Source organism: Tenrec ecaudatus, chromosome 16 (assembly GCF_050624435.1).
Source record: "Tenrec ecaudatus isolate mTenEca1 chromosome 16, mTenEca1.hap1, whole genome shotgun sequence".
NCBI lineage: Eukaryota > Metazoa > Chordata > Mammalia > Afrosoricida > Tenrecidae > Tenrec > Tenrec ecaudatus.
Window position 1 is genome coordinate 46,308,705 of NC_134545.1, and position 13,722 is coordinate 46,322,426.

At 43.7% G+C, this 13,722-nt stretch overlaps 1 protein-coding gene and 1 non-coding gene across 6 annotated transcripts in view; one reads left to right on the forward strand and one right to left on the reverse strand.

The window, feature by feature from the left end:
• The window catches only part of NUDT13 (nudix hydrolase 13), a 29,244-nt gene extending 15,522 nt beyond the window's left edge, over window positions 1-13,722 (reverse strand). Inside the window, exons 1-4 of one of the 5 annotated variants that reach the window (XM_075534290.1) lie at window positions 13,357-13,720; window positions 10,228-10,364; window positions 10,050-10,142; window positions 1,387-1,478 (exon numbers count right to left, since the gene is read on the reverse strand). In XM_075534290.1, coding sequence (XP_075390405.1) covers window positions 1,387-1,469 — 83 coding nt within the window. In that variant the 5' untranslated portion in view covers window positions 1,470-1,478; window positions 10,050-10,142; window positions 10,228-10,364; window positions 13,357-13,720. Of the gene's footprint in view, window positions 1-1,386; window positions 1,479-10,049; window positions 10,143-10,227; window positions 10,365-13,356 lie in introns of those variants that run through there. The other 4 variants (XM_075534293.1, XM_075534289.1, XM_075534291.1 and 1 more) reach the window with 4 other exon arrangements.
• LOC142430077 (small nucleolar RNA SNORA42/SNORA80 family) lies at window positions 12,349-12,481 on the forward strand. The gene has a single exon (XR_012780552.1). It is a non-coding gene; the product is annotated as a small nucleolar RNA SNORA42/SNORA80 family (small nucleolar RNA).

A 13,722-nucleotide genomic window follows, 5' to 3' on the forward strand; every position in this document is an offset into this window, starting at 1 on the left:
TTTTTTACTTAATTTTACATTATTTTTTAGACTATACAATAATTCTGCTAAAGTTCTCAGGGTCTCAGGATGAGAATTGCAAAATGACCTCAAGGTTCAAAAATATATAAACAGTGCGTGAGATCTTGTTGCTTGCTCACTCATAGCCACGTCTGTTAATATCCCTGCGATCCTGATCCTTTACATTTTAAAAGAGGCACTCGAGTTTGTCAGAGCTTTTTATATGTAAAGATCTGGTTGTGATCTTACAAAACTCCACAGGGCACCCCAGGGATATTATCAGTCCAAGACTTCTATGTAAATTCATTTCTTAGGTTAGGAGCACTTGGATCACACCATATAGGTGACCAAATTTTAAACCCCAGAACTGTATGATAAGAGGCTAGAGATTTCATATTCAAAGAAGGAAATTTTCTGCAGGCTGAGACAAAAAGAGGCTTTTCATTTTCTTGGGCTGGTCCAGATTGCCCCCCTCTTACCCCAGCCCCCACCGCCCCAGGTCTAGCTTTCAATGAAGTTTATTTCTTGGGTGAGCTTGATCTTTGGCCTTCTTTCCAGGAAACTTTATAAAAAGTTTTTGAACATAGTTTTCATTGTGTTTATATTCTAGCACCTAGATATATATTATAATTTATTTAACTTTTCCCTTCTTGTTCATTCATTCAATGACATTTTACTACCTAATACATGCCAGGCACCGGCTCATCCACTCACTGCCGTCGAGTCAATTCTGACTCATAAAGACTATAGGACAGAGGAGAACTGTCCCCGTGGGTTTCTGAGGCTGTAAATCTTTATGGGAGCAGAAAGCCCTATCTCGCACCCCGGAACCGGATGCTGGGACGGCCAGCCCTGTGGTCAGCAGTCCTCTGTGTAATCCACTAGGTCATCAGGCTGCCATATTGGAAAAGACAAATTCTTACCTTAATAGAATTTATATACAAGTGTGTGAAGCATTTTAGGTGTTATTAGATATATATGTTTGTTTGCATTTTTTCCAATTATAAATAGGTTTTAATGAACACCCACTATAAGTAAATATTAATGATAAAACAAACAAACTCACTGTCATTGAGCCAATGCCAATTCTTTCCTTCTTAAACATATGTCGACATTTTTTACATCATAACTGACTCATAGAGACACTATAGGGCAGGGCAGAACTGCCCTTGAAGTTCTGCTTCATGTGAGTAGAAATCCCTACCTTTCTTCCCTGAAGTGGCTGCTGGTTTCAAACTGCTGACCTTTCAGTTAGCAGTCCAACACAGAACTACTACACCACCAAGGCTGCCTATCTTGATAATATGGAATTGCTGAAATATTTAGGTTTAATCATTTACTGGACCAAAGATAGAATAATTAGAGCTCAAGGTACTCCAAACTCACCTGGTCTTAGAGATATAGGTTGACAGCAGTCTAGAGCGCCAACAAGGACTTCTCCTGTAAGCTATCCCACAATAAAGAGACATGGTCACGTCCTGAGAGGGAGCAGGAATAAAAAAAATGTTTTAAATAAGTCATAGTATGCCATTTAAAGCAGTGACTCACCAGTAGGGTTATATTTTAAACCAAAGTTAGTGAATAGGAGTCAGAAGTCAGGCTTCTAAATTCCATCTCCACACCCAAATAGCTGTGGAATCTTAACCTTTCAGTACCTTCCCCCTAACCTAGAAGATGAAAACCTTTTCTACCTAAGAAGCCCTATGAGGCCATTCTACTCTGTTTTATTGGGCTGCTATGACTCAGAATTGAGCAAACAACACACAAACCACCACATCACCATAAAAGATCAAGTGATCAATAAGCCTTCCGGAGCGTCTTCCGAGAAAAGGGACCACGTTTCTCTGAAGACATCAAAACCCCAAACTCCCTAACAAAGAAGAGGGAGGAATCTCAGAGAGTAGAAAAAATGTAATCAAAAGTATTAGGAAAATATTTTAAGAACAGCTATGCAAATCAGCATGAGTCTGTAATACTTTGTATTTCTTATAGCTTGCTGGGAGAAAGAGAAAAAACAATTATGCATCTTAATCGGCTGGTGGTTTCTTTTAAATGGTAAAGACAGTATTTTCTCCCTTATAAAAAGTACTTTTCCCACTAGCATTAAAAGAAGTAAAAAAAAGAAGTCCAAAAGTTCCCTGAAACAACAAGGAAATCAGTGAGGCCCTTAGTAAACCAACCGCCCTTTCAAGCATGTCCAAGGGAAGCAAGTCTGAGATGAACTCTGAAGGAATGTCTAATACTTAGGTCTACTTCTGGTAGCGTATGAGTCACTGATGGCTAATCCTTTGCAGTGTAAGCAGTGATTTATGCCCTAGCCAAGGGCAAACCATATTTAGCAGTTAACAAAACATCGAATACCTACATTGTGCAAGGTTACATAACCCAAAATAGCTGCCTTTGAGTCAATGCTGACCCAGAGCAACCCACCCCCATTCCTATGGGTTTCCAAAATTATAACTATCTCCAGGAGTAGAAAGCCCAGTCTTGGCCTTGAAACTGCTGGTGGTTTTGAACTGCCAACCATGTGAATTGCAGCCCAATTAGTAACCATTATACCACCAGGGCTCAAGAGACACACATGTGCAGAATAAAAATCCCTGTCCACAAGGAATTCTGGCAGGAGAGGGAAAACAAATATGAAACTACCCTTTGCAGAAAGCAGTACATGACAGAGTATTAGGGTTAAAACCATGCTAGAGCCTGGGGTCTTAAAGGCTTGAAGATAAACAAGCGGCCATCTAGCTGAAAAGCAACAAAGCCCTCATGGAAGCACACCAGCCTGTGTGACCATGAGGTGTCGATGGGATCAGGCATCAAAGACCCAGAACAAAAAATCATATCGATGTGAATGAGGGGGAGCGCAAAGTGGTGACCCAAAGCTCATCTGTAGACAACTGGACATCCACTTAATAGAAGGGTCGCAAGGAAGAGATGAGCCAGTCAGGGTGCAGTACAGCAGCGATGAAACGCACAACTTTCCTCTAGTTCTTTAATGCGTCCCCTCCCCACTATCATGACCCTAATTCTACCTTACAAATCCAGCTAGACATGTGCATGGGAACAGATAAGAGCCGAAAACATAGGGAATCAGGACAGATAAACCCCTCAGGATCAATAACGAGAACAGAGATACCAGGAGGATAAAGGGAAGATGGGGGAAGAAAGGGAGAATTGATCACAATGATCTATCTATAACCCCTTCCCAGGGGGATAAACAATGGAAAAGTGGGTAAAGGGAGACAGAGGATGATGTAAGATATGAAAATAATAATCTATAATTTATCAAGGGTTCATGAGGAAGGGAGGGTGAAGGAGGGAGGGGAAAATGAGGAGCTGATATCAAGGGCTCAAGTAGAAAGAAAATGCTTTTAAAATGATGATGGCAACATATGTACACGTGTGCTTGACACAATGGATGAATGTATGGATTGTGATAGGAGCTGTAAGAGTCCCCATTAAAATATTTAATAAAAAATACTAAAAAATTGATGTATGGATTGTTACAAGAACTACCAATAAATTGATTTATTAAAATAAACATTTTTTAAAAGCATGCTAGAAGGAAAGTAAAGGAAAAACTTGTGTTTCAACAACCTGTAGTAAAATGACTTGGTATGGCTTCTAGCCGTACTCTTTTGGCATTCCCACTGGATGACTGGTAGGAGCATGCAAATAAGGTGTGGGGGACTCTAACCTAGGCAATGGACAGTGTCGTCATTCTACTGGGCATCAAGTGAGCCATCACCTAAACAAGAACAGGGGATCTCATGTCCATCCAGAAAAAAAGATATATATATGTGTGTGTGTGTGTGTATATCTATATCTATATATCTATATCTATATATATATATATATACCACATTGAATGAAGGGGGATGAGCAGAGTGGAGACCCAAGGCTCAAGTGTCGGCCACTGGAGATCCCCTCATGGAGGGGTTTAGGAGAGGAGATGGGTCAGTCAGGGTGCGATGTAGTACCAATGAAGAACACAGCTTTCCCCCAGATCCTGGATGCTTCCTCCCCCCAACTACCATGATCCAAATTCTACCTTGCAGGACTGGATAGGGCAGAGGTTGTACACTGGCGCATATGGGGGCTGGAGGCACAGGGAATCCAGGATGGATGATACCTTCAGGACCAAGGGTGTGAGGGGCGATGCTGGGAGAGTGGAGGGTGAGTGGGTTGGAAAGGGGGAACTGATTACAAGGATCCACATGTGACCTCCTCCCTGGGAGAGGGACGGCAGAGAAGCGGGGGAAGGGAGACTCCGGATAGGGCAAGATATGACAAAATAACAATGTATGGATTACCAAGGGCACATGAGGGAGGGGGGAGCGGGGAGGGAGGGGGAAAAAAAAGAGGACCTGATGCAAAGGGCTTAAGTGGAGAGCAAATGCTTTGAGAATGATTGGGGCAGGGAATGTATGGATGTGCTTTATACAATTGATGTATGTATATGTATGGATTGTGATAAGAGTTGTATGAGCCCCTAATAAAATGTTTAAAAAAAAAAAAAGAAAAATGAGCAGAGTACCTCTTTGGGGCCTTAAGATCCCAGTGTGAACAGGCAGAGGTGGCAGAGGCAACAGCAGAAGCAAGCAGCTCACCTACGGAGTAAAGCTGAGTGTCTTTGGGCAGTGGGCTGGTGTGCAGTGAGATGCCCTTTGGGCATTTATCCTTCCTAAGGAGCGTTGTCACACTTGCCCAAGCAGGACTCAGGCTAAGGGCCAAGTGGCTGAGGGGCCAAGGACCACAGAGGCATGCCTCTCACACAGCTAAGAAGAGCCTGCCTGGATGAAGAAGTGCTATATCCTAACCGTTTCTGATCTAAGGTGTAACCTGTTAGCTTCCCAAACAAGCCCCATCATCATGGGTCTAAGTTCTGTGTGGCCACTGCGATGGTTTACTAAATGCAGCCGAGAAGCGGGTCTTTGGAAGGGCCAGAGTAAAGAAGGCTGTAGCGTGGAGGCGTGTGTGACCACCTCATAGGAACTGCTGTTAGGCTGATCGGTTTGATTCTTCCTCCTCCTCGTACAGAGGTTAGAGTCATTGCTTCTAAACCAAGCCTGCACAACCCATGACGTCTATGAAATACTGACAAAAATATATTTAAAGTTAGTATTTCTGCCTCATAAAATTCGCATACTGCCTAGAACGATTAGGGGAGGATGGGGGGAGAAAGGGATAACTGACCACAAGGATTAATCTAGAACCCCCTCCCAGGAGGACGAATAACAGAACAGTGGGTGGGGGGGATGGAGGATGATGTTAGATATGGAAAAAATAATCTATAAGTTATCAAGGGTTCGTGAGGGAAGGTAGGTAGGGGAGCGAGGGGGAAGAAATGGGGAGCTGATATCAGGGGCTCAAGTGGGAAGAGAAAGCCTTGGAAATGATGATGGCAGCATATGTCCAAATGTACTTGACACATTGGAGGAATGTATGGATTGTGATAAGAGATGTAAGAGCCCCCAATAAAAGTATTTTTAAAAATTCTCATAATGCAGATACTTCTGGAAGGCAAATTAAGAATATTGATCAAACTGTTAAGGAGCCCAGGTGGTAGAATGGGTTAAACACTGCGCTGCTAATCACAAGGTCATCAGTGGTTCAAACCCACCAGGCACTCCTTGGGAGAAAGATGAGGCTTTGTGCTCCCATAAAGATATACAGTCTTAGAAACCCGAGGAAACAATTCTACTCTCCCTATAGGGTTGGCTATGGGTTAGAAGAGACTCAACAGCAGTGCATATCAAAATGTTAAATATGCCCCCAAATGTTAAATACCCAATCCTTTCACTTAGCATTTCCATTTCTAGGGAAGAAAATGATATGCATAAGAACATTAACTGAAAATTATGACTAACCAAACCCAAACATATTGCAATCAAATTGATGCTGACTCATAGCCATGTTTGTTTTTTCTCTCCTGCTAGAATTCCTGTGGACAGGAGTTTTATAGACCAGGGTAGAACTGCCCCCTTTGAGTTTCTGAGACTATAGCTCTTTGCGGGAATAGAGAACCTGGTTTTTCTCCAGCAGAGCATCTGGTAGTTTCCAACTGCTGACCTTGAGGATCACAGCCCAACATGTAACCACTGTAACCACCAGGACTCCTTGAAAATTATGATACAATGAAATAATACAAAGAAAACAAGATAACAGTAGGAATACATATATGTAGTAACAAAAATGTTCTGAATGTATGTTTTAGTAGTAAGAGGATATACACAAATAACCCAAAGCCAAACCCACTGCCAGCGACTCAATTCAGACTCATCGCAATGCTACACAGGGTTTTCTGAGATCGTAAATCTTTATAGAGGCGGATAGCCTCATCTTTCTCTCTCAAAATAGCTGGTGGGCTTGAACCACCAACCTTGCAGTTAGCAGACCATAATGCCACAGGGGCTCCATATACATATACTAATATAAATAAAGTATACATTATATTTTGTAATGTATACATATCTAGACATATACATACTGAACATTTAACACTTGGGGGGGTTGGGATGAGGGCAGGAATTAGAAAGAGCAATTTAAATTTTTTACTGTATACATTTCTATACTTAAAAATTCTTGTGGGGGGAGGAGGGTGGGAAAAAAAGAGGAGCTGATCCCAAGGGCTCAATGGAAAGTAAATGTCTAGAAAAGAACGATGGAATATATGTACGAATATGTCAGATACGATTGATGTATGGATTGTACTAAGAGTTGTAAGAGCCCCCAATAAAATGATTTATTAAAATATATGAAAAATAAAATGGTTTTTAGGACTAAATGCACAATTAGTCTATTTCTGGGTCATTGTTCCTCTGAAACACCTTACCACATTCCTTATATGCCCAAGGGAAGTCCTTGAGTCTGAGACCTGCAAGAACTGTTTGGTTGGTAGTTATAGCTACTGACTAATCCGTGTGATCCCTTGTGCTTGGCTGCTGAAGTTTTACATAGTTTCTGCTACTAAACCTGAGCCATCTGGGGATTATCAAGGTCTGCTGACTCATGAGTTGGTTGTCACAGAGTATACAGAAAAGCCAAAGTAGTCAAGCTCTTATTGTAGCTCTGAAAAGCATTAACAACCTAAATGAAAACCAGACTTACTTTAACTGAAAATTGTACTTCCATTGGCACAATCACAAGCCCAGGAGATAAGAGATGAAATCCACAGTCTAAAATGTGGCACCCTCGAGGAAAAGTACTGAAGCCCAAGTGAAGGCTGAGCATGATAGTGGGACAAGAGGAAAGTCAAAGGAAATAGAGGAAAGAACTAGGAGGCAAAGGGCTTTTGTGGAGGTCTAAATACAGGCATGTACATATGTAAATATACTTATTTATGATGATGGGGAAATAGATCTGAGTATATTTATAGGTTTAGTATTAAGGTAGCAGATGGACATTGGGCCTTCACTCAAGTACTCCCTCAATGCAAGAACACTTTGTTCTATTAAACTGGCATTCCATGATACTCACCTTCCTGGCAGTCACTGAAAATAAATGTGTGAATAAGCAAATGTGGTAAAGAAAGCTGATGGTTCCCAGCTCCCAAAAGATATAGCATCTGGGGTCTTAAAGGCTTGAAGATAAATAAGCGGCCATCTAGCTGAGAAGCTGCCAAGCCCACATGGAAGAAGCACAGCAGCCTGTGTGATCAAGAGGTGTCAAAGGGATCAGGTGAAAACTGGGGACCCATCTGTAGGCAACTGGACATCCCCTTACAGAAGGTTCCCGGGGAGGAGACGAGCCCCAGTGAGCAGTGTACCAAAGATGAAACATACAACTTTCCTCTCGTTCTTTAATGCATCCTCCCCACCACTGTCATGATTCCAATTCTACCTTACAAATCTGGCTAGACCAGAGCATGTACACGGGTACAGATAGGAACTGGAAACACAGGGAATCCAAGACAGATGATCCCTCAGGACCAGTGGTGAGAGTGGTGATCCCGGGAGGGTGGAGGGAAGGTTGGGTAGAAAGTGGGAACCGATTACAAGGATCTATATATAACCCTCTCCCTGGGGGATGGACAACAGAAAAGTGGGTGAAGGGAGATATCGGACAGTGTAAGATATGACAAAATAATAATAATTTGTAAATTATCAAGGGTTCATGAGGAAGGGAGGGAGAAAAATGAGGAGCTGATACCAAGGGCTGAAGTAGAAAGCAAATATTTTGAGAATGATGATGGCAACAAATTTACAAATGTGCTTGACACAGTGGATGTATGTATGGATTGTGCTAAGTGTTGTATGAGCTCCCAATAAAATGATTTTAAAAAATATGGTACCCTATCATTTGTTCTCCCTTGTGATCCATTTAAATTTGTTCTACTTTTTAATATTTTCTTCTTTCTTTTCAATTGGGAATTTTATTGGTTTTAGTTTGTTCTTGTTTTGTTTATTTGTTTTTTTAATGTTTTCTGTATATGAAATGCAGGCAGCTCCGTCTCGTCTGTCTATTACAGGGCATGCGGCAAATGGAATTGTGAAAGCCTGGATATGACCACCACACTATCATAATAACGCATCATTTAATAAAGACTTTCTAGCAGACACAGTTATGTATTTAAAATCTCAGGGGATCCATCATCTTTAACTCGGTTTTCATGTAACATGCCATGTTCTCATATAAGCCAGTTTTAGATAAAGAAGCCTCTCGCATCACCTTGGCGACCCTGGAGGAACAGTAGTACTCAGCTGCCGTCTGGGGACACACAGCCAACACGGCCTCCGTGGCGTGTTTGGGGGTTCAAGCTGCAACCACCGCACCACCGGTGGGGCTCCATACAGTTTTCTATCAGCCTCACAATTTTTTTATGGCTCTTTTCAGTTTATTGCATGAAGGAGTTACACTAGTCCAAGTTAAAAGTGGACCCCAAATGGTTACATCATACAAGCTGTGAGGTTTTAAACTTGTGACAAGGGACAGAGGGAATTTTTCTACTCATTGCAAGGAAATCCTCACTTAAGCTTCCGTGAGCCACAAGCACTTAAAACCCATGAACCTTCAGCTGGTCGTGCTTAGCCAGTCCAATCTCTACAAGGAACTGGCATATGTTCTTGCGCTGGTCCCCCTGGAACTGAATCACTTCTCCATATTCTGGACGCTCAATCACAGTACCATTGCAGGCAAATTTCTTCTTAAAGGCCTTCGCTAGCTTCTTTTTGTCGTAGTCATCAGCGATCCCTTGGACAGTGGTCAGGGTCTTCCTGCCGTTGCAGGTCATCACCCTGACTTGCATCAGCAAAGGGGTGGAAAGAGTGGAGGTTCTGGATAGGGGACATACAATACGATTCCTTTTCCTCGGTGGAAACGGCCTGCGGAAGGCGGCGGCTGGAGAAGGCGGGCAGGGGGGACGGAGCGTCGGAAGCGAGGGGGCTCGAGGGGGAGGCTGCTGAGTCCTCGGCCAGTGACTGGGTTAGCCTCACAATTTTTTGTGGCTAAACGCTTTCAGATTTAAGTTCATTTTTCTGAACCGTTATGTCCTTCGTTCACCTATTTATTATGGTTTTACTCTATTTTTGACAACTCTAATTTAGAAAAATAATAAGGTACACCATTTTGCATAAATATGATCATCAAAACATTGTCAGAAGCAACTGTTGTCCGTATTGTTTTTCTCTTCACAACAGTCATTTAGACGGAGCCTAATGCCCGACAGAATCCTGGCGAAAGTTGACGTCTCACAAAACAAGTTCTGAAAGAAGACGAGCGCCACTATTTCACTGCAGAGGACCCGCGCAGGCCCGCCTTCCCCACTGCTTGCAGTGTGAGCGCCCGCCCCCAAACGCAGTGGGCAGAGCAGGAGCCCCAGGGACCGGTAAATTCCTGGCTCTTACCCTGACTGGAGGGTCACCCGAATATCAGCCGAGGCACCCAATTTTACCACAAAAAACTGCATTAAAAATGTGCTGAAAACTCGGCTTGTACAGGAGTATATATGATACTTTTTGGGGAGCTTGTTTTCTTTCTCACTTCTCAGAGAGGGCGGGAGGAGAAAAATGGGCCTAATGTGTTTTACAGCCGTGCCAAGTTTGACATACCTACTGCGCAGATCTAAAACGACTGGAATTTTCTTCTTATGTATCCACCCAGCACAGTCCCCGGTACAGTAGAAAGCTGTGCCAGATATGAAACTGAATGAGCAAACAAATGGAAAAATTAGTTATCCTATTTTGTAAGTAAGGAAGAAAAGGCTCCAATCACAACGCTAGGACCTACAGGTCTCAACTCACGGCTGCCTGGTTCCAAACACACGTTTCATTTACTGTCCCATGAATCAGAACCGACAGGATGGCGTCTTACAGCCTGTCTTCCTCACTGCGTACAAGTCTGGCCTCTGCGCTCTTCCACCGGCACTAGGGGAAGCGATCAGCAATTAGCATCAACCACCCACGAGGTCAGACTTACCTCACCTGCCAACCGTCTTACCAATTCTGGCACCAGCTGTCCTTCCCAGGGCACTCCACTTCCCGGCTGGGTTTGATCATTCATTGCAATGGCCAGGCTGAACTCAAAGACCGTATTCACAGGTGTGGCGTTTATTAGGGAAACAACAGGTTGCTCAGCAACTGCGACTGCGTAGGACAGCGTAGAACTGCTTCTCTGAGTTTCCGAGACTGTGGTTGGTTTTTTTTTCCCCATTCGGCGTTCTATTTGTTTGGATGCATTACATCCCTAGGAAAAGAAGCCCAGGATCCCCCCCCCCCCGCCCCTCCGAGTGTTTCCACCTGGCTCCCGCGTGGTCCACGGGGCCGGCCGAGGTCGTCAGCATGATGAAACCGACTGCCGGGAAGGGAGCGGGTTGTTCCTGCCGCTTCTCTAGATCTTTGAGCTGCACGACATATCTAGGGCTGATCACTGCGCACTCGTTTAATCTGCCCGTGAGGTTCACTACAATTCCCCAGCTCTGTGATCATCAATGATTTCAAATTCACGTAGCCGTGCTTCATCATCACAGTTCGAAACCGGACAATGACCTCGGCGCATGGCCTAATGAGAACCTGGCGCTTGCCTCTCTCCTCGGCATGATTGATGCTCTTGAGCGCGTCAGCCAGGACGTTCATGCGCACCACGATGGCGGCACGGAAAGATGGCGGAAAGAGGGAGACTAAATTTTTACAGGAGTAAAAATCACATCATTCTCCCAAGGAGCAGTGGGTGGGTTTGAACCGCTGACCTTGGGATTAGTAGCCCAATGTGTAACCACTACGCCAGAATTGACTCAGCAGCAATAAGAAGTAGTGGAGTAATAGCAGGCTACTAACTCATTAGTTCAGGAATGCTAAGCATGCAGTTGTTCAATCAGACAACCTCTTCTCAGTCATAACCTCAAGCAGGTCCTCACTCTGACTCTTGGCCTGGCTTCTGCCCTACTCCCTAGTCTGCCTCTCTAAAACCTAAACTCACTGCTACCAAGTGGATTCTGATTCATAGCAACTCTATAAGACAGGGTAGAACTGCCCTGTGCTATTTCAAGACTGTACCTCTAAACAGAGAAGAAAGTTTCCTCTTTTCCCAGAAAAGAGGCTTATAATTACTCTTTACCTCCACCAGTAAGTGGTACTCAGCTTTCTCCTGTTGGTTTCCTGGTTCTATGGACTCTGCTGCCACAGCCACTCTGCAGCTGCCATAAAGGTGTCACGCACCTTGTATACATAATTAACAAGCGATCGAATCCCCCAGGTGGGCCACAAACACTTCAGCTGCATAGGTCCCTCCAGTTACTTGGCGGGTAATACAAAGATGACAGCTTGCTGCTGGATGCTGTCGAGCGATGAGTTCGGATCAGAGTAACCTATGTGTAACAGAATGAAGCACTGCCCAGTCCTGCTAGAAGGTCCATATTAAGCAATTCCCTGCACCATACTGTATTACTGTGGGGATCAAATGGGAAATGCACAGGAAAGTATTTTCCACCATCATTCACTATTAACATTCTTTTGTTTTGGTTTTGGTTTTTTAATTTAATAAATCATTTTATTGGGGCTCATACAACTCTTATCACAATCCATACATACATCAATTGAGTAAAGCACCCTTATACATTCGTTGCCCTCGTCATTCTCAAAATTCGCCTTCCACTTGGGTTCCTGGACTCAGCTCATTTTCCTTTTTTCCCCCTCCTCCTCCCTCCCCGCTAACATTTTTTAAAAGTACAAAACCTGATAGAGGTGAATAGAAATACCCTTTTTTAGCAAAAATGTCTAAAAACTGAGGCAAGGCTCTAAGATTAACACTTTTTCTGAATACCTTTTAATAATTAATTTACATGTTTTTCATCTTTCTGAACAAAAAGATTGATTTTCCAGCATTACAGCATGACGAAAGAGACCATCTTGTGCCTGGGTTTGGATTTACGGCAGGTCTGATCCCATGGGCCTCTCACAGTGCCCCAGGCCAAAGCATACTGCAGCCCCGGACCATTGCCTGGCTTTCCCCGTGGGCTTCAGGCACTGAAGCGGGTTGTACAGTGACAAAAACAAACAAACAAACAAAAAAAGAGACCATCTTAAATCTCTGCAGTTACTTCTGAGAAGGGACTAGGCTCAGAATGCTCTCTCTCCCAGACGATGGATCTAGATGGGCTGCGGAAATATGTAAAGCTGAGGAACCTCTGGGATACGTATTTCAAGCTCTCACTGAGAAGCTTTCTAGGAAAAAAAATTTTCCTTCATTAATTAGAACTAATCCAGGCACAAAAAAACCCAAACACACTGTCAAACAAGTTGAAGAATCATAATAAGCGTACAGGACATGAGTAGAACTGCTCCTGTGGGTTTGAGACAGTAACTCTTTGTAGAGTAGGAAGCCTCATTCGTCCCCCACGGAGTGGCTGGTAGCTTTGAACTACTGTCCTCGTGGGTAAGCAGCCCAACGCTAACCATTATACGGTAACCATACTTGTAAATCAGGCAGAACACAGAGAAGTCAATCAATTCTATTTTAAAGTAACTCCCCAGAAAATTACTGGCTTGGTTAATGTGACAATTCTATGATTGACGAGACAAACTGGTCATTTTCCTGGTTTCTGCAAAAAGAAGAGACTATGCTAAAGTCACAAAAAGCTGTCAAAAAGAACTCCCCCTCCAGTTCTGATTCTTTTTCCCCATAAAATCCTTGCTGCACGTAGATCTGAACAGACCTGTGTTCCACTGTTGTTGCTAGGCGCCATGGCGTCGGGACAGCAAACAGAAACCTTGCCCAGGCCTTCACCGTTCTCAACAGTGAGCCCATTGTTGCAGCCACTGGCATCAACCCATCTTGTTTGCTGACCTCGCCTTACCAAGCATGGTGTCCTTCTCTAAGGACAGCATTTTCAAACATTATAACGTGCTTCTTTGTACTCACTTGAACTTTGCGTGGGGAGGGGGTAAAGAGGGGTGCCTTCCGAGGCCTCGAGAATCAGCATAAACTATGAAGTTCCAAATGTTTCTGGGAAGTTCTGCTACTCTCCTGCAGAGGAAGGACAGCGGCCTCTGGCACACTTCCCAGAAGCTTCCAGGAGCTGCATTCTGGGAAATGTAGTTCAGCCCCAGTCTACTGTTGTCTTCCGCCTCCGAAGTTAACCTTGAAGGTCAAAAGCTTGTCTTTGCCACATTTTCCTGTACAACTGCACTCTGGGCAATGTAGTTCAAGCCCCACTCCTATTAGAGTGCCCTCTCTTGACCCCAATTCTACCTTACAAATCCGACTAGCCGCTAGACCAAACTGCAA